Source organism: Meleagris gallopavo, chromosome 6 (assembly GCF_905368555.1).
Source record: "Meleagris gallopavo chromosome 6, MGAL_WU_HG_1.1, whole genome shotgun sequence".
In the NCBI taxonomy this organism is placed as follows: domain Eukaryota; kingdom Metazoa; phylum Chordata; class Aves; order Galliformes; family Phasianidae; genus Meleagris; species Meleagris gallopavo.
Window position 1 is genome coordinate 15,468,945 of NC_139409.1, and position 20,738 is coordinate 15,489,682.

At 36.8% G+C, this 20,738-nt stretch overlaps 1 protein-coding gene across 7 annotated transcripts in view; it reads left to right on the forward strand.

Moving 5' to 3' along the window:
- ODAD2 (outer dynein arm docking complex subunit 2) overlaps window positions 1-20,738 on the forward strand; it is a 78,120-nt gene continuing 57,382 nt past the window's right edge. For 6 of the 7 annotated variants that reach the window (XM_085227168.1, XM_085227170.1, XM_085227169.1 and 3 more), the window contains exons 1-10: window positions 1-143; window positions 1,248-1,499; window positions 2,500-2,657; window positions 3,871-4,066; window positions 4,617-4,723; window positions 5,171-5,307; window positions 6,256-6,372; window positions 10,055-10,272; window positions 11,205-11,321; window positions 11,520-11,664. In XM_085227168.1, the coding sequence (XP_085083294.1) occupies window positions 1,276-1,499; window positions 2,500-2,657; window positions 3,871-4,066; window positions 4,617-4,723; window positions 5,171-5,307; window positions 6,256-6,372; window positions 10,055-10,272; window positions 11,205-11,321; window positions 11,520-11,664 (1,419 nt within the window). In that variant the 5' untranslated portion in view covers window positions 1-143; window positions 1,248-1,275. The remainder of the gene's footprint in view (window positions 144-1,247; window positions 1,500-2,499; window positions 2,658-3,870; window positions 4,067-4,616; window positions 4,724-5,170; window positions 5,308-6,255; window positions 6,373-10,054; window positions 10,273-11,204; window positions 11,322-11,519; window positions 11,665-20,738) is intronic. The other variant, XM_085227175.1, reaches the window with a different exon arrangement.

Below are 20,738 nucleotides of genomic sequence, written 5' to 3' on the forward strand. Positions count from 1 at the left end.
CCCCCTGCCCGCAGGCGCGGCCGCTCCCGCTGTTTGCGCGCTGCTCCGGGTAACGGCTGCCGCGGGCCCCGTCGCCATAGCAACGCATCGCTTCGCGGCCCGAGCGGCGATGGCGGGGGCCGGCTTGGTTCGTCCAGGGCGAGGTATGGCCTCCACAGGCTCGAGGGGCGGGTCTGGAACCTTCTTTTAATCCCCTCCATTTAGAACATGGGGGATAGTCACTGGGGGAGATTTATATGTGGGTCCCCTCGCACAGAGGGAGCTCGCATGTTGTTTGTAAGAGCGGTGTCAACTTTGCAAGAACCTTTTGTTCTTCTTTTGAATGCAGAGGGGTGATTGTCCCTCGGTACTCCGCCCTCGTGAGGCCCATCTGGAGCGCTGCGTCAGGGTCTGGGGTCAGCAGCGCAGGAACGATGCAGAGCTGTTGGAGAGGGTGCAAAGGAGGGCCGCGATCAGAGGGCTGGAGCACCTGAGGGAGGCTGAGGGAGGTGGGCATGTTCAGCCTGGAGAAGAGAGGGCTGCGGGGTGACCTCATTGCAGCCTGGCAGTATTTCAAAAGGGATTATAAAAAGGAGGGGAATCAACTTTTTACAAGGGTAGGCAGCAATAGGACAAGGGAGAATGGTTTTAAGCTCAAGGGGGGAATGTCTAGATTGCATGTCAGGGGGAAGTTCTTTAAAGAGGGGGAGGTGAGGTGCTGGAACAGGCTGCCCAGAGAGGCTGTGGATGCTCCATCTCTGGAGGTGTTTAAGGCCAGGTTGGATGGGGCCCTGAACAGCCTGCTCTAGTGCCAGATCTGGAAGTTGGTGGCACTGCCTGTGGCAGGGGCTTGGAACCATTCCAACCCAAGCCGTTCTATGATTCTATGAAAATGAATATTTTTGTCCTGACAGATTTGCTGTCAGCTCCCTGAGTTACTAATAGTGCCAGGAAATAATCAAAATGAGATTTTTTTTTTTTTTTTTTTAATCCTTTTCCCACTAGTTTTCCCCTTCACTTTAAAGAAATTTGTCAAGTTCTTTTCTTCAATCCCGCCTTCAGGAATTTACCTGAAGTAAAAGAATCCAGTTCCTAAGTGTGTTTGTTTTAGAATCATAGAATCACTGAAGTTGGAAGGCACCCTGAAACACTGTCTGGTCCAACTCTCCTGCAGCTAATAAGGAAACCTACAGCTGTGTCTAATTACAGCATATTGTCCTTATCATTCGAGAGCTTAGCTTAGTCATTCTCTGTGTTTGTTTGATAAGGTGTCCACCTGTGAGACAAGCCAAGACCATGGGAGCAGCACTGGCAAGAGCTGCACAGTGGACTGCTGCTGGTTCTGGAACTGGCACGCTTGAAATCACTCCTCTGAATGAATCCCTTTTAAATCAGATTGTTAAGTTTGCAGAGGATTTCAGCACTAGACACCCTCAGGAAGCAGCGTTTGTCTTCAGGGAGCCCCTAGAGTGGAAAACGCAGTTGGGCTGCTCAGCGTTTGGAGAGGGTTATGAGATAGAGTAAGTCTGAACTGTAGCATGTTTTGAAATGTTGGAGGTGAACAACAAAGTGAAATTGTACTAATCCAGTGTAAAACTTTAGTGTATTTCAGATGCTAACATGGGTGAGATTCTTTTCTGTTATATATTGAAATTTTTAATTTAGAAATGTTTTTGTTTTTGTTTTGGAGAGTTTCTGACTGTTTTGTGTTGATTGTGATACAGACCTTCCTGGTTAGCAGTCTGTACAAACTGCAGTATCTATTCTTATGACTTCTGACAAGGTGTCTAACTGATTAACTCTGTGATTCTCAAAAATGTTAGAAGTATAGGTTTTAATGCTGCTTTTGAAGTGGATTAACAAGCACAATCTTGAATTTCAGCTTCTTTGGGAACTGTAGTTTCCAAGTTCTTTATGACCAGTCAGTTCTAATATACTAACACAATCTCAGTCTTAATCAGCATAGCAATTATACTGCTATGACCTACTTTTCAAATACTGTAAGAATTCTTCTAGAATTTGAAAATTAACATTGAAAAATAAATAGTCCAGAGGCACATGCTTGTTTTTTCAATCTAACAAAATGGTAAAAATACAGCCAGATAATCCCTTCTCTATGCTGCTTGAATCTTTCTAGTAGTCAGTATTTATGCCTGTATACTTCTCGGAGTTTTAAAAAAGCAGAAGCAGGAGACAGGAAGTAGCAAGCTTTGTTGTAAAACATAGTAACCTAAGCCTAAAGAGGGGACTTCAGAGAGATTTTGGTGGATGCTGTCTGAAAAGATTTCAGTCACAAACTCAACCTTTCAAATTTATATTTAAAGGTGTTACCAAGGTAAAGCAAATGAGTTACAGGTGTGATCTGCAGTGAATAAATTGGTTTACCTTGGAAGCTTACTGAAATACATTTTAAAGAAATTGTAATGATTTATCATGTGAAGCTTGAATAACATTCAAGATTCATCGTTTAAAATTTGCTGTTCCTACTTTAAAAAGATATCATTTACTTTTTTTTTCCAGTGAAGAAACCGTTCAGTCTGAAGCCAAAGATGAAGATGGACAACCCTTACTTCTCCTCTCAGCCTCAAATCTCAAAGTTCGCAATTTTGACCAGCTGTCCCATTTGCTACAAATTAATGTGGATAAAAAGTTAAAGGAAGCACAGGCATGCCTTGAAGGTTTCTTTTCTTTTTTTTTTTTTTTTCCCCCCCCGTCTTTCCTCTCTCTTAAAAAATATCTCTCATTTCCTTGGATTTGTGTTTATGAAATGTGAAAAAAGAAATGCATGTCTTCATTTTAGGTGTATGAAAAGGTGTTGATTCAAGAATGTGGCTGAAAGTGCTGATCCAAGACTTAATGAAGTTTCTGTTCTTTTACTTTGCAGTAATCAGTAACAGAGAAATATGAAATAAAATTAAACTGCTGATTTGCATATTCAAAATCATGTGTACTGAATAATACACAATCTATTGCAATACACAGTAGGTTTAAGTTTCAGAAGAATGTATCATTAGAGGCTAATACCACTTTTTTCCTATGTCCATAGTTTAATGCCCTTTTAAAATGTTACACCCTGTAAGGATTTTCAAATAAAACCTCATGTGCTTAAGACATTCTTACCTGCACAAGCTTCATAGTGCACATTTCCAGCTCCTTCTCACAAAAACTTAAAAATACAGGCACAGCAACTTGTATGGTGTCATATTCTAGTCCCGCGTTTCCAACTGACAAGATCCCTATGCTAAACTGGATATCCCCTTCTCACGGGAAGTAAAAGAGATCAGAAGTATTTCTCAGTGCTGTTAATAGAAATTGGATCTGCAATACGAAGCTGTAAATACACTGAATCAAACTTAAGACGCATCTAACCCAGGGTCCTGTCGCTGATAGTGATCAACCATGAATAATAGAGATGAATAATATGGGCAGAGTATTGTGCTGATACATTCACAGCTGCACGGGACTTCATTTTCAAGAAGAGGGCAAATTGTTTTTGTAAAACCCACTGACATGCAGTTATGTCACTGTTTACCAAAAAAAGGACAGCTGGCACAGCTGACGAAGTAATGGAGCCATTGGGAACGCTGCTAGAAAACTTTAAGTACTTTCTTTAACACTAAGTCTTGTTTCCCAAATGATCTGTTTTCAGTGAGTTAAGCTCATTGATTTCCTGTTTTGATCATCAACTGGGGATATTTAGAGGAAAGCAGACTTTTGATAAAAAGGAGTATTTAATAATCATCTCTTGATTTCGTGATTTTTTAAAAATTAATTTCGTAAATTAATAACATAAAATTATTCAGCATTTGAGATAAAAATGTTAGTCTCGCTAACTAATCTTTTCTTTTTAATGTAGCACCCCATTATATGGATTCTATTTCATGTTTACAGCTAACAGGGATCCTATAGTTAAAATTCTTGGCCCTGAATACGGGACTGTTGAAGGAGAAGATACATCCATGTTGCGTTTACTTGAAAAAATGAAAAAAGATGATGATCCTCAAACAGAGATGAAAATGAAAATCGCTATTCTTCTTCATCAGCTGGATATGCAACTCCTTAACAGTTCTTTAAAACACATTTCACAGTAAGTGCACTTCAAATGCAACCTAAGTATGTCAGCTCATGCATATTTTTCATTTTATTGTTAAATTACATTGTTTCAACCCACAATATGTGCTTTTCATGTAAATTAAATATATTTATCGAAATAACTTTCGTTGTTTGGTAAAAGAAAAATTCTTTTTCGTAAAGATTTTGCTGTAGGTGTGGGTATGTGAGTGTGTGCCTACAAGTGTTTAGTTTTTTTTATTGCATGTGTTTTGCATTTCATAGCAAATTGAAGTAATTTGTACAAATAACAAAGTAACAGTTAAATATTTTCAAGGAACTGATTATTTCTTTGTGAAAACATGTTGAGTCTGTTTCATAGTTACAAGAACTTCCTAGCTGTGAATTAAATGTCTTTGAACTAGGATAAAACAAAGAAAATCAATGTTAAGTGACCCATTCCCAGATCTCAGTTGCTACTACGAAAACTTTGTGTACAAGAAAAAAATTGTATTATATTCCATTTTAATATCTCAGTGTGCATCCTTTTGATGAATAGATTTTAAACTGTTTTATATTAATTGCAGAGATGTAAGACTAAGCCCAACTGCTGTGAATAATGAAGTGAATCTTCTCAAGAATTTCTCTGGGAAAGGAGAGGATACAGTACTGGAATCACTGGAATACACATCAGGTCCAAATTTTATCATATCTAACTTTTACATATACATTTATTGAAGTATTTGACTGTTAGGTGGAATGTGTTAAAATAATTCCATTAATAAATTAAAATTGTTTTTTTTTCATCTTTAAAGATAGGAAGTCAAATAAAATGTATTTTCAGATATGGAATGTGCTTCTCTAGCCTTTACTTAGAGAAATATCATATGTCTTCATTATAAGTAGAGGTAATAAACTGAGTCTTTGAACATGAAACGTGTTACGCATACTCACAGTTCTTTGTTGGTTAGGCCATGGTGCACAGAGTTTTGTATGACAGATTCCCAACAGAGTGTGAATATTTAAGTGTAACGTATTGTTCTGGGAGCTTGATTTGCACGTGTATTATATTAATCTTCAGGCATAACTATGAAAATATAATTCTAAATTGGATAAAAACACTAATGCTAATTGGTTACAGATTACACATTCTCTAATGGATGCAGAGCTCCTCCGTGGAGACAAGTGCACGGGGAAATTTGTTACTTAATCATCAAACCACATGACACTGATCCTTTGTGTATCACTTGCAGCACAGCAGGAGTGTTTTTAAATGGAGTAAGTAATAATAAGGAGTAAATAATACTTTTATGTGCTAAAATAAAAAGTCCATCAGGTTTGGAGTAACAGTATTGAAGCTGTAAGACCTGTAGAGTTAGTTTACTTGTACTGATGGAGAAGAAATAGTAATGCTAGTAGTGGGAAGGAATAATATACTAATTTTCCCATATATTTAGAGTGCTTTTTCTTTAAGCTTTATAGTGGGAGTGTATTCAATGTTTTTTGGTAGCAGAGCTTGTTTGGTCTTTGCATGTGCCTGAAGTCTTCACACTACTCCTTTTGAAAGGTACTGCAGGACTAGGTACATCTCTAGGTCCTCATTGATCCTGATCTAGGATGTGATGTTACTGTATGGCTAATGCTGATGATGCTTTATATTGTCACTCATCCATATAGCTTGCATTTGTATTCTTATATAAGCAGTTCTTCTTCCTTTCAGTGGAGCTTTTCTAGAAATTCCTTATCTCTTTTTGTCTGCTTTTCATTCCAGTTAGCTCTTTGCAGATTTTGTAGAGGGATAATAGTCCTTTATGTAGTTTAAGCAGGGACCAATATTTTGAAGAGAAACTGGTGTCCATCAAGTATAACTTTACAAACTGCTTTTCCTAAGAGTTAAAAAATAGATCACATTTAGTTTGTTTTTTTTTGTTTGTTTTTCTCACCACGACTCCTTTTCAGTTGAACTTTTCAGTTGAACTACGTGCAGTACAATGAACTTTAACTTGCAGAACTGCATGTAAGACCTTGATTATTTGTTGGGATCCATAGAGGTGATCCATGCATCTTCACTGTCATTTACTGAAGTGTGATGAACTCTGTGTTAAGTGTGAGGCTTCTGCACATAATTCTTTACAGTGCATGACCTGTGTACTCTTTGGCAGTGTTTTATGATACAGATTAAATTGAGCAATACTGTTAATAACTTAAATTTATTCTTTCTTGAAGGGTGAAATAAAGGGTAAAGATGAAATTGACTATGAAAGAAAAAGTGATGTGTATAAAGATATTGTCACATTTTTAAGAGAAAGATCACCTAAATTCGTAGAAAATATGGCTAAGCAGGTATGTATATATTGATTGTAAGTGTATATTCTAGTTTGTACAAATGTATATTGATAAGAATTACATTATAGACCTTGATGTTCTATATCAAAGTTAAATCTTTGATTAAATGCAGAATTTTGAAGTCTGAGAATGCCTTCATTATTTTTGTTTGTACTTTCTCAAATCTCAGTTAAATATATGTTTTTTGTGAATAATTAAGTTGTGGGGTAAAAAGGGAGTTGTTCTCTCTACAGAAGCAGTAAGTTTCGTCCTTACTCTAATCACACCTTGAATTCAGACTCCTTGTTATTTTAACCAACTTTCCTTCCTGATAATTGCAGTGTAACTTAAAGTGCAATAGCTGTCAGTTTACATTCAGGTAGTTGTTATTTAGGAAGTACTGCCATCACAGACTTTATTTTATGGCATGTCTAAACCTTCTGTGAGATCAGTTTGAGCTTCAGAGTAAGTTAGCTCCACTGTAGTGAAATGGAAAATAAAAACCTTAATAAGCAATAATTATTGATGTGTAGTCTTGAATAAAACATACATATGTGTTCAAGATTTCAGAAAGGTACAATTCTTCTTAACTTTTGTTTATTTGAAAATAACAATTATTTGATAAAACCATGAATTGTGTACTTAAAAGAAAGTCTTAGTGTCTGCTTAAAAGGCACAGATTTGCCTGGGATTCTGTTACTTGTGGAGAGGGCTTGTACTCCTTGTGTCCAACTACACAGCCTGCTCCTCTGTAGCATGGCTTCAATGAAAGCTCACAAATGGATCTTCCCTTTGGAATTAGCCTGAATGCAGCATAAACCTGCACTGGAATCTAATGTATCTGCAAGCCTTATGCAACTGATACTGGTTCAGCTGGTCATATCCTTAGCAGATGTTACCAGAAGCCAGCCCAATCACAAAAGAAACAAAAAGATATAAAGGGAAGAACTGCTGTTGTATGCATATGAAAAATTTCTCAGGTCAATAGGAAGCACAAGATGAGCAAAGATAGAGTGCTTACTTCGAATATGGCACTTGATATGTAGTATTAATACTAGCCCTCATAATGCTTATTAAAATTGCTTACATTTTAGAATTGTGGATGCAAGTTTTTGGTTTTCATTTTCTTTACTTGAAAGCAGATACTATACAGTTATAGTTCTATCATACAGTATCATGAGGTTTGATCCAGCATGTGAGGTCAGCTTCTAATTTTGCATAAAAAATTCTACTTGTCTTCTAGTGTTATTCCTTATGGAACACTGGAAATGTCAGAGTAGGAAAATATGATACCCTTACAGAAAAGGTCAACTTTTTATGACAGTATTTTTCCATGATCAAAACCACTTGAATTTTTATCTTCATGTTTTGTTACTCAAATATAAGTAGCCCAATTTTTTTACAAGAACTGCCTGATTTAAATTTCAGAGCTAAGAGTTATGTGTCCAGTTTATACAGTCATTGTTGTTTCAGTCACTCAAAAATGCATTTGGCATTTGTTTAGAGCTCTAAATTAGAGTAAGAAAGAAGCATCATATTTTGTTTGTTAAAACAGAATCAGTTGTGCCACTACAATTTTAGTTGTTCCATCATCCCTGTTATTAAAACAAAACAAAACAAAACAAAACATTTTTTTCAGACTTCTGTTGTGCCTATAACAGATTAATAGCTTTGTGGTAAAATTCATTACAGGCTAAAACCTGTCAAAAGTTTTATTGTGGTTATTGGTATGCAATTGTAATTATTTTAAGGAGGAAGACATAAAAGGGAAAATTTCATTTACTTAGGTACCAGTTTGGGGAGGTTTAGGGCTGATATTTACTTTTTTGAGACAAGAAAATGTGACAATTCTGAAAGGACAGTACATTTTAAATTGTACTCATAGGTACAGTAGCTTACAGTAATGGAGTTAGATTTCAAAGTTGTTTTGTTCAAAAGTGCAATGAGTGCGAAAGTTCTAATGTGGATTTTACTTATTCTGTATGCAAATATTTCTTTAATTTTATATCTACTTATTGGTTTACATTTCATAAATGGGCCAATATATGAATGTTTTAGGTAGTTACTGTTTTAAAGCGCTATCAAAGTGATTTGGCTTCATGTGATGGTCGTGAAATGTAAAGTAAGGTGATATTTTAATATTTTTCAAAATTCTAATTCCAAATGGCAATGGAGATGATAAATATACTGTAACTGTGTTTAAAAGTTACATAAGACTAAGCAAATAGAATTTATTTTGTACTCCTTTAGTAGTCATATAAATCATTGATTCTATGTTCCCTGATAGTGAAAAGAAGCTAATACTGAAGAGTGTCAGCCATGCCACTTCAATAGGAATATCCTATCTGGTTGCCTTGCTGATGAGCTAGTTTAGTACACTCTGCATTCTAAAATTAGAATATAAATGAGTTATTTCTGTAGTGCAGCACTACATTTGTGTTTAAAGGAAAATCAGCTCTGCACTAGAACTATAAAAAGGACAGAAAAACTATTTTCAAGATTGCCTATATAAAATAAAGTACAACTGGAAACAGTTTTGGTTTATTTTCTGAGGAGTGTTTCAAAAGGCTAGTTATGTACACATATATTGCATAACCAGTTAACTTGCTTTGTATCTTCTTGGCCTTGTTTGTTAACATTTACAAGTGCTGTGTTGGCATACACTGCTGTAGGAAATACAGTTTTAAAAATATGTTTAGCTAGTCTAGCAACAGCTTCAATTCCCTGACGATCAGGATAAATTGTCTTGTTTAGAGTATCTTTTTAGAATGGGAGAATTAACAAGAGTTAATTTATGATTAGACAGTTGGATTAGCAAGCCAGGAACAGCCCATTCTCATCAGAGACTAATCGAAGACAGACCATACTATGACAGTCTCCTTAAAACTGCCTTGTATCAGATATGAAAAAGAATGTCTTTGCCTATCTGGTAGAGACAGCTGCAACAATAATAAGTAACGATCATATGCTATCTTTCCTGTAAAAATTGAATATGTTCCAGTAGAAAATAACAGTTGACAGGAATCTTTGCTGTTCTGGATATTTTTGATCAGCCATGGTACCAGACATTGACAGCTGAAGGATTGGTAGGTGCCACTCAGCTCTATTTTGGCATGTGTCTTGTTCACCATTGTTTCTTTTGAGAGACAGAAAATGAAAAAACTGAAATGGAAAGCATTTATATTAATTCTAAACTGTATCAAATTAAATTACTTGGAACTGAAGTTTAGCAGTTTATTATAGCCTATTTTCAGTTTTACTTTCATTTGTTTTTTTAATGGGATTTTTTTGTAAATGCTTTGTGCAAGGAAATATTTTTTAATATAAAGAGTCCAGAGAGAGCAGAATGACCAAGTCTTAAAACTTATTGGGCATTAGGTTCTATAAAAGTGCTTGTATTGCAAATTATTTAACATACTAGGAACTGAAATACACTCAATATCCAAGTCTATTCAAGAAATTCCAAATCTATTTATTTCATTTATTTTGAAACTTTTAGTCTGCATACAGTTACTTTCCAGATTAATCTAACATTTCATTCTTTTAAAGGTAATCTCATTTTATACCTATAATATAATTCTATATTTGATAAATACATTTTTAAGCCCTTCACCTCAAATTTTGCTGATAAGTTATTGTTTTAATGTCTGTTGTTCATTTAGACTTATGACTGGCAAACTGTATCTTCTTCTTTTGTAAGGAATTTACATTTTTTAAAGAACCGACATATGAGAAAAATGATCAGCATGTAGAAGTAGTTGCTAAGGTCTCTGGCCAATCCCCAAACCTTGATGATTACACAGAAAAGAATGAATATGAGAAAAAGAAAAGTTCTGCTGAAAAAAGCAGATCCACTGACAAGAAGAAATTAGAACCATCTATGAAGTGGAAAAATATTGGTCTTTCTGCTGCCCACAGGTAAGTAGTTATTTTTATAATTGAATTTTCCATAGCTCTCCCTAACTTGTACTAGCAATTACTGTTATTTCTATTTTAGTATGACCAACCCAGGCAAAAAAGTACATTTCGTTTTCACAGTACTGTAAATTAGGAACCAAAAAGCACCAAAAGTTTTGCTCAGTTGGGCCTGGGACTCTTCTTGGAATACAAGGAAAGGAAGATACATAATATTGAGCCCACAATCAAAATAGTGGAACAATTCAGTGTTAAGAACAGCTAATCAGACTAGGACTCCTCTACCTGGAGAAAAGATGTCTGGAGGAAAATGAGAGTTTTGAAAACATGAGTAATGACTGAAGAAGATGTCTGTTCTAATACAAAAAAACACAGGACATCAAGTGAAGTGAGTCTCAGTGAGACTGAAAATTCACAACAAAGGGACCTATTTTTTTTCACAGAACACATCTAAGCTCTAAAAATATTATTATTACTATTATTATTATCATCATTTTTATTATTATTTGCCACAGGATGTTAAAGGCCATTCATTTACTTGAAATAAGAAAAGCAAACAGACAAATTCATGGGAAAAAAAAATAATCCAGAACTGTTCATGTGAGGACACTTAAGATTTCCCTAAACCAAAATTTTCTGAGAAATATTCTGGAAAAAAAGTATTCCTTTGCTGATCTTGTACTATTACCTAGAAAGCTGCTAGTGGTCATGGTTGGAGAAGGTATCCTAGGACAGATGAACCAATGGTCTGGCTGCATGTACTTCATTGATCTTGTATTACAAACAGGTTTGCATAATGCAGATTTTATAATATTCCACTGTTTTCATAAAATGAAATTAGTCATTTAAGATACAGCATGTTTTCTATCGTGCAGGTTCATAAACTCCTATGTGCTGGTACATGTATCCAAACATAGCTTTTTCTTACATTTTAGTGATAAAGCTGCGAGAGAAAAAGAACAACAGAGAAAGAGTACTGTATCTGGGAAAAAAAAAAAGAAAGCCTCTGGTATTTCTTCTGAATCTGTTAAAATACAACCAGCTTTAAAATGGTATGGCTTACTTCTCTTTTCTTCAAAATTTTAATTACTATTTCCTGTATTTACAGTATTTATCACCATATTTAGTGTTTGGTAGTGATAATCATGTTTCCGATGCTATTATTAGGCAAGATTGTTATGTCTATTTAACATATGTTCATAATACTTTATGGCTATCTAAAGCTAGTGATGGTCTTCATTCATTTTTAGTAAAATATCAGACATGTTTGAAGAAGTTAGTGAAAGTTCCTCAGAGACTGATGAAGATGAAGAACAACCTGTACGTCACCAGGAAGGAAGCACTGATTTGCCATCAGAATACTGGGGAATTCAGAAACTTGCAAAATATTTAAGGGTAAGTTAGGAGTATTGATTTAAAAATATATATATATAAATGCCACTTTCTTTTTTTCTTTTCTACATCTTTTCTACATATCAATTTCTTGTTCTTTGTATCTTTTTTTTTAATTTTACAATAGCCCTGCCATGTCACATGTTTAAAGACTTGAGCTGTTTGCTTTCCTATCACCCACCCTTATTCTCCTGCTTTTTCATCTGCTGTTTTTGGCTTCTGTAGACCCTTAGATTAAGCCATCTGTTCAGTGTTATTTAAAACTTAAGATGGTATAATTTCTTTATTAATTACTAGGTTTCTATTTTGCTTTTTGAAATTTTCCAAGATATTTCTTTATGTGGATAGTAACTTTCAGGAGTTTTTATTAAAACTGAATACTTGCCTAAAGTCTTTCATCAGCTATGACTAATGCATGACTGAAGTAGTTCTAACATGGTCTTGTGTCTGGATAGTTGCTGTTCGTGAGCAAGAAAATATATGATAAACAGATCCTCTAAAACAAAAAAGGCTTTTTACACAGAGTTGTTGAAAATCTTTTGGAGTCTACAAGTAAAGATTCTTAGACTTCTGTGTATGTCTGAAAACATAACAAAACAAATCCCCTGAACTCTTTTGGAAAACTCTGAAACTAATCATGTTTTTCTCTCAGGAAAAATTCCTTCACAAGTTTGTACAGGAATTTAAGTAATGTAAATTACTAATGAAGTTGCTGGTTTATCTTTTTTTTTTTTAGTACAGCTACAGAGCATACACATCTGACAGATAAAAATGATTGTGCTGTTGTACTTGTTGGTACAACAAAATTACTGATGAGGAGTAAGCACAGATTGGTCTTCTTCCAGTCCTTTCAGCATCAGAGAAAAGTATTTTAATGCTCTCTCAGTGTTTTTTCTTAGTGCATGTATGTGAGACCTGTGCTACTGTCCATAGCCAGAGGCATGGAAACAGATGGATAATACAAATTCTTCATGCTTCATCCTTTCTAGATTTAACCTCTATATTCTTGTCATTTTAGCTACGCTAAAGTAAGTCTTCATGAGTTTAATCCGGTATAACATCCAGCAAGTAACTTGTTCAGCTATCCCTAATGCTGAACACAACACAATTTCCATGATGCAGGAAATTGTGTTGTTTTTTCGTTTGTTTGTTTGTTTTGTTTTGATTTGCATGTAATTTCAGTCCAAGATGTGGTTTTTAAAGTCTTTCAGTTGACTGATAGCTTGTTTCTGTTTTATGGACCATGTCTTTGTACCTTTGTGAGAGTTGAGATAAATAACCATGTTGCTTTTTAGTAATAACCCTCAGATCCTTCCAGAGAGAATACTTGAAATTCATTACTGTTGATGAACGCCTAGAAATCTTTTCATTGGCATATCCATGAACCACCCTCTTTAGTTAAATGGCTTCTGATGATGTAGTTCAGAAACTCCCTCTCCTCTTTAGATCCTTCATATAGATACATTTGGATTTTAGTACAGGACATGATTCAGTACTGAAACTTATTTACATTTGCTTGAAACCATTTTGAGTGAAGTACGAGAAGGGCAAATAAGAAAATAAATTTTTCATAAGTGTATTTTATTCAAGATGTCAACAAGCAAAATTACTTAATGGCTTAGAACTAGAATTAGAACGGAGATCCTGTAGTGAGTACCTGGTAAGATGTATTTTTAATACAAAATTCCATCATATATGAAGAGACTGTTTTCAGAATTTAAATGTATACTTGTTCATGTTTTAATGTACACCAAAGTCTCCCAAGCTATTTAAACTAGATATAAATTAAACAAAGTACTTGAAGATATACTTAAAATAGTTCTCTGTCAATTTTTAGCTACGTAAAGCAAGAAATCCCTAGTGTCAGATAAAGCTGAAAAGAGATGCCTCTGTGCCATACCACAGACAGTGGTTGAAATGCTTTATTGATGGAGTGCTACTTCAGCTTGCACATGGAATTAATTTTAATTCAAGTATAAATACTGCACTTCTGGCCAGACTTGGAAGATTTTTTGGCATTCTTGTTGTTCTTGTAGGCAAGTGTTCTTGACACATGCAACATAAGAGAAAATAAATTTATGACTGCAATATTTAAGTATCTACAAATGTATTTACATAGAAGCATACATTTTGGAGGGTTTACACTTTGAAAAGTTGAATACATTGTTTGCACGTTTTAAAAATCAAAGGAAATAAATAATAGATGTTAGAAAATACAGTCATTTCTACATGTGACAATTTTTGGATATCTGTTGCAGTAAACACGATTTACAGTTCAGCAAGACTCCATAACATTAATTTACAAACACAAAAGTTCCATAAAACCTGAAAAAATACCTGATTTTTATGGCTCTGTTAGATTACCATCTTAGAAAGACAGTTGTGTCCTGTATAAAGTAAATTTGCTGGGTCCTGTGAATTGTACTTGCAGACAATGACAAGGACAAAAATTCTAGTACAGTGGAAATTCCCTTCTGACTTTTTGCCCTTCCCTGTTTTGCCTTTCTCTGTGAAAGAGCAACCATGTTGGAATTGCTCCACTGGGAAGCAGCTGCTTCTGTGGTCTGGCTCCTTGTCCTACCTTCAAGCTTCCCAGAGCTGTGAAAAAGAACATAGAGCATGTGTCTTATTGCCATGTCTCCCCATTGGCTTAAAAATGGGCAATAAAGGGAGATCAGTGAGCTTGGTGACAGCATTTTGTTAAGAATTTTTTAGGACTAGACTGGGTATATTTGGAATGAAGAATTGTTAATATTTCAACTAAGTGAATTCTACTGTTACAGCTTAGTTCCAATTTTACATTATCTATTAAAATAGTGTTTCTGAAATATTAGATTTCTGGGAGAAGGACCACATTTTACATGTGAAAAAAACTGAAGAAATAGAGTGAAGGGGTCATATTTTACACCAACTTTTTTGCTAGAATAGGGGATCAAGGGGTACCAGTGCTTTATCTTCTTTTCAATAGAGCTGAGGCTGATCACTGGGAAAAAAACAAACAAACAAACAAACAAACAAAAACACTCTACCAAAAAGAAAACAAAAAACAACTCAAGATTCATTTAAAAGTCCTAATTTTTTCTCCTGGGAAACTGGCTCAAGGAATGAATATCAAAGAAATCTAAGCTATGGGTCAAGTTCTTATAATGCAGGTGTTGCAATGAGTACTGGTTGGGAAACAGCTAGATCCCCTTTGGAGTGTGAGCAGAGCTAAGACAGGAGACTGTCATGTGGCTGGTGGCAGAATTTATTTCCGTTTCTTAGGGAGCTCAAACTTATCAGTTACAGAAATGGAACTTACAAGAAGACACAATGGTTCCTTGGCTGAGATTTTTGTACATGGAGGATACTAGCATTCTTGAGAAAGAAATGTACTAGTTAGAAATGCAGGTGAAATAATGAAAATATGCAGCAAAGCTCTGCCAGGAGCTAAGATGAAGAGTTTAGAAAGAAAGGTTAAATAGATATTGTTGATAAACTGTGTGAGAGAGTTTTCTTCCCAACGAAAAGGCAGAGAGATATCTGCAGATTGATATTTTCATGGTTGGGGCATGTCAAAGTGCAGAAAATCCATGTGTGAAAGAATGGAAGAAGTGTGGACAGGAAAGGTTCAACCAGTTACAGAAACAGGGAGCCTGTTTCAGAACACTGGACACAGAGTATCCAAAACACAGTCTTAAATGGAAGAATCGTGTGTGTTTGGGAGTTCTTTTGCACTCTATGGGGTTTGCAGTGTGACATTTCTCTGCTTGGGGGGAAAGGAGAAGCAGCAACAATGGCATACACACTACTATACATTAGTAGTCAATCACAGTTTTTTTATAATCTGAGATTTCTCGTATTTGAGATCTGAGGTTCTAGTTATCTGAAACTCTCACAAAATTTTGTGGCAGAAAACATTCAGCCTTTCAAAATGACCAATTTTTTTCTTGTATAAATGAAAGACTTGCTGAAGAGTGTTATGTAGTAATCTCAGCCCTCCTGGAGTTTAACAGATCGTGTATACAGCAACACTTTTAAAAGAATCAATTATAAATTTATGGCACTTGGTTAAACAGTGATGTGGCTTATAGTTTTTTTTTCAATTTTTGTGTGAAATAGAGGATAGGCACAGTATTTCTAACTGCAAAATTGAGAAATATAGCTTTCTTAAATTAAATCCAGTGATACTGGAAATGTTCCATATACTTAAGATTACATTGAACTCATTATAAAATTTTAAATCAGCTTCATAAAAAATGCATGGATTAAGAAATCAATTGTTTTTTGGGAGTAGCAGAAAAGTAATTTTGCTTTATTTTCAAATACTGAACCTCAAAATAGATCTAAACATATTAGCCTAAGGAATAAAATGGTCTTCTAATACTGATTCATTTGAAGTGAAACTAATTAAATGTTATTTTAAATTTTATAAAAAAAAAAAAGGCATTAGCGTTGCAGTGTATCCTCTAAAACATTAATTGCTGGTTTAGTTATTTTATATATTGCAATACTTCTTAAATATTTTCTGGTAGCAATAGAAAAAGTCTAAAATTGAATGTTCTCAGATATTGCTGAATATCAAACTGCCCAGAGAAATGTAAACACCACTTCTGAGGAACTAACTGTCTTTTTTAATTTGGCTTCCATTTTCCTTGGAAGATTTACTGCTGGGTACAACTGTACAACTATAGTTGGATAGTTGGATGATTAACATAGAAGTTAGGAACTTGAGTAGACATGTAACCAACCTAGAAAATATTTTGTGTGCAATATTATTAAAGGAATTTATCTATAATCTTGAAATCCAGTTCTAGATGTGCAATAGAAGCAAATATTAGAATCTAATAGCAAAATATCTGTATAGGAAATATGTTGCATGTTATGTTATTTTTTCCCACAATCTGTGGAATAAGATAAGTTATTTCTTTATAGCATCACATTAGTAAGGCTTGCATTTGAGTATATTTTAGCTACTGAATTATTGTATATGAATATATATAAAATATTTCCATATAAAATAATTTTAAAGTTCATAATGCATTTTTTCAGAACTGTCAAGTTTGCAAATAATTTAGATGACCTTATTAGTAGAGTATCTAACACTAAACCCTTAATCTGTCCTAACAAAAGTATTCGTTGGAGAACATTCAACTGAACTTAAGGGTCAAGATGAAAAAATAATTTTATAGTAGTTTGGCGAAGTGGTAGACTGCTATTCTTCAGAAAATACCAAACACATGAGACATAATCATGTGCCACCTGCTAGTGTTTCTAGGCACATGTTTGGCTAACCTGTCAGCTTTGGCAAGTAATCTTTTTATATCCCTCACTTCTGCACTGTACGTGAACATCTCCTGTTCCCATCTTCTGGTATTAGGTGAGATTTTCTTTTAAATTTCTGGGGAAGAAAAAAAAAAAAAGAGTGCTGAAAAAATAGTGGGATAAAAACATGGAAAAACTATATTTTGTAGTTAAGATATGTATTTTTTAACAATTTAGCCAATGCTGGTCATGAAAAAGAATTTTTATGATAAATTTACTGAGTAGGAAATATTGGCAACTGGAGAACTCTCATATTATTATTATTATTATTGGCAGCTCTAAAGAACTTGCATAGCTCTCTCCTCAAAATACTGTACAAACAATCATTCCTAATCACAAGAGATGTATAAAATATAAAACTGCCAGTTGATTTTTGACCATAAACACCAACTCTAATGAATTTCTGTATAATAGAGGTTAATTACTGTCCTAAGGATCACCCATTCCTATGTGTTTCCTAGCTGATGTATTGAGAGACGGGACAGAAATAAAATAAAAAAATAAAATAAAATAAAATTTAAAAAAGTAAAATTCAATGAAAAACAAGGAAGAATCATAGAATAGTTTGGAAAGGTACGTTTAAGATCATCTGATTTCAACTCCCCTGCTATAGTCAGGGACACCTCCCTCTAGACCAGGTTGTTCAAAGTCCCATCCAGCCTGCCTTGAATGCTTCCAGGGAGAGGGCGTTCAGAACCTCACTGGGCAACCTATTCCAGTGTCTCACCACCCTCACAGTAAAGAATTTCTTCCTGATATCTAGTCTAAATCTACCCTCTTCCAGTTTAAAATGATTTGCCTTCATTCTTCATCAATGACCTTGATGAGGGGATAGTGGCCACCCTCAGCAAGTTTGCTGATGATAAGAAGTTGGGAGGATTGGCTGACATGCCTGAAGGCTGTGCTGCCATTCAGCGAGACCTGGACAGGCTGGAGAGCTGGGCAGTAAGAAACCGAATGAGGTTCAACAAAAGCAAGTGTAGGGTCTTACACCTAGGGAGGAATAATTGCATGCACCAATACAGGCTGGGGGATGAGCTGCTGGAGAGGAGCTCTGCAGAGAGAGACCTGGGCGTCCTGGTGGACGACAGGTTGGCCATGAGCCAGCAGTGTGCCCTCGTGGCCAAAAAGGCCAATAGCATTCTGGGGTGCATTAAAAAGAGCGTGTCCAGCAGGTCGAGGGAGGTGATCCTCCCCCTCTATTCTGCCCTGGTAAGGCCTCATCTGGAGTACTGTGTCCAGTTCTGGGCTCCCCAGTACAAAAAAGACAGGAATCTCTTGGAGAGAGTCCAGCGGAGGGCCACAAAGATGGTGAAGGGCCTGGAGCATCTCCCCTGTGAAGAAAGGCTAAGTGAACTGGGTCTGTTTAGCCTTGAGAAAAGAAGACTGAGAGGGGACCTGATCCAGGTCTATAAATATCTGAGGTGTGGCGGCCATAGTGGTGAGGCCAGTCTCTTTTCAGTGGTACGTGGAGACAGGACGAGGGGAAACGGACATAAGCTGCAGCATAGGAAGTTTCGCACGAATGTGCGTAAGAACTTCTTCACGGTGAGGGTGACGGAGCACTGGAACAGGCTGCCCAGGGAGGTTGTGGAGTCTCCTTCTCTGGAGATATTCAAGTCTCGCCTGAACGCCTACCTGTGCGACCTGCTGTAGGGAACCTGCTTTGACAGGGGGGTTGGTCTCGATGATCTCTAGAGGTCCCTTCCAACCCCTACAATTCTGTGATTCTGTGATTCTATCACTACATACCCTTATAAAAAGTCCCTCCCCAGCTTTCCTGCAGGCCCCCCCTTCAGGTTCTGGAGGGCCACTATAAGGTCTCCTCAGACCTTTCCCTTCTTTCAGCTGAGGAGCCTCAGCTCTTTCAGCCTGTCTCTGTGAGGGAGATGCTTCAGTCCTCCTGCCCCTCCTCTGGACCGGCTCCAGCAGCTCAATGTCCTTCTTGTGTTGAGGGACGCAGTACTCCATGTGGGATCTCATGAAGGCAGAGTAGAGGCAGGATCACCTCCCTCAATCTGCTGGTCATACTTCTCTTGATGCAACCCAGGATATGTTTGCCTTCTGGATTGCAAAGGCACATTGACAGCTGATGTTGAATCTTACATCAACTGACACTCCTAAATCCTTCTCCTCAGGGCTGCTCTCAAGATGTTCTCCACCTAACCTGTATCTGTGCTTGGAATTGCCCCAACCCAGGTGCAGGACCTTGCACTTGGCCTTGTTGAACTACATAAGGGTGGCATGGACCTGCCACTCAGGACTGTCCAGGTCCCTCTGGATGGTATCCCATCTTCCTAGCATGTCAACTGCACTACTCAGCTTGGTGTTGTCTGCAAACTTGCTGAGGGTTCACTCGATCCCACTGTCCATGTCACTTACAGAGATGTTAAATAACACCAGTCCCAACACTGATCTCTGGGGATGCCACTTGTCACAGGTTTCTGCTTGGACACTGAGCTGTTGAATGCAACTCTCTGAGACATCCAGCCAATTCCCTATCCAGTGAATAGTCCATTCCCCAAATCCATTTTTCTCCTATTTGATAACCAGAATGTCATTCAGGACAAACACTTTGCACAAGTCCAGGTAGATAACATCAGTTGCTCTTCCTTTATCCACTGATGCTGAAACTCTGTCATAAAAGGCCACCAAGTTTGTCAGGCATGACTTGTCCCTGGTGAAACCACACTGGTTACCACCAACCACCAATTTTTCATTTGCCTTAGTTTGACCTTCAGGAGGATCTGCTCCATGATTTTGCCAGGCAAGAGGCCTGACTGGTCTGTAGTTCTGTTGATCTTCTTTTTTTCCCTTCTTGAAAGTAGGGGTTATATTTCCCCTTTTCCAGTCAGTGGGAACTTAGCCAGATTGCCATGACCTTTCACATATGGTGGATAGTAGCTTGGCAATTTCATCTACCAGTTCCCTCAGCACCTGTGGATGGATCTCGATGGTCCCATGGACTTGTGCACCGTCAGGTTCTTTAGATGGTCTTGAAGCTGATCTTCACTTACAGCAGGTAGATCTACTTTCTACAAATTCTTACTTTCTTACAAGTTGCTTTCTGCAACTTGTGTGGTGTTATTGGTGTCCTTCCTGATGACAGTTGAGGTGAAAAATTGCACACCTTAGCTTTCTCCGTATCCCTTATGACCAGGTCTCTAGTTTCCTTCCAGAGAGGGCCCAAGTTCTTCCTGACTTTCTTTTTATCACTGATATACCTGTAGAATTTCTTCCTGTTCCCCTTCATGTCCCTGGCTAGATTTAATTCTATTTGGGTTTTAGCTTTTTTAACCTGATACCTGGATGAACAGACAGCTTCTTTGTAGTCCTCCAGTGTAACTTGTTCCTGCTTCCATTCCCTATAGATTTTCTTTTTAAGTCTGAGTAAATCCAGGATCTCCTTGTTGCTCCACAGAGGCCTCCTGGCATTCTTGCATGCCTTCCTTTTTGTCTGCCTGTGGACTTGAACAAGATGGTCCTTGAATACTGACCAGCTTTCTTGGGCCCCTCTTCCCTCCAGGGCCTTCTCCCATGTTATCCTGCCAAGTAGTTCCCTGAAGAGGTTGAAGTCTGCACTCCTGAAGTCCAGAGTAGCAAGCTTGCTGCGCACTCTATTTGATACCCTAAGGATTTTGAGCTCCACCATTTTATGGTCACTATAGCCAAGGCTGCCCTTGAGATTCACATTACTCACCAGCCCCTCCTCGTTGTAAGGACAAGGTCCGGCATAGCACCTTTTTTGCATGGGTTCCTGTACTACTTGGAAG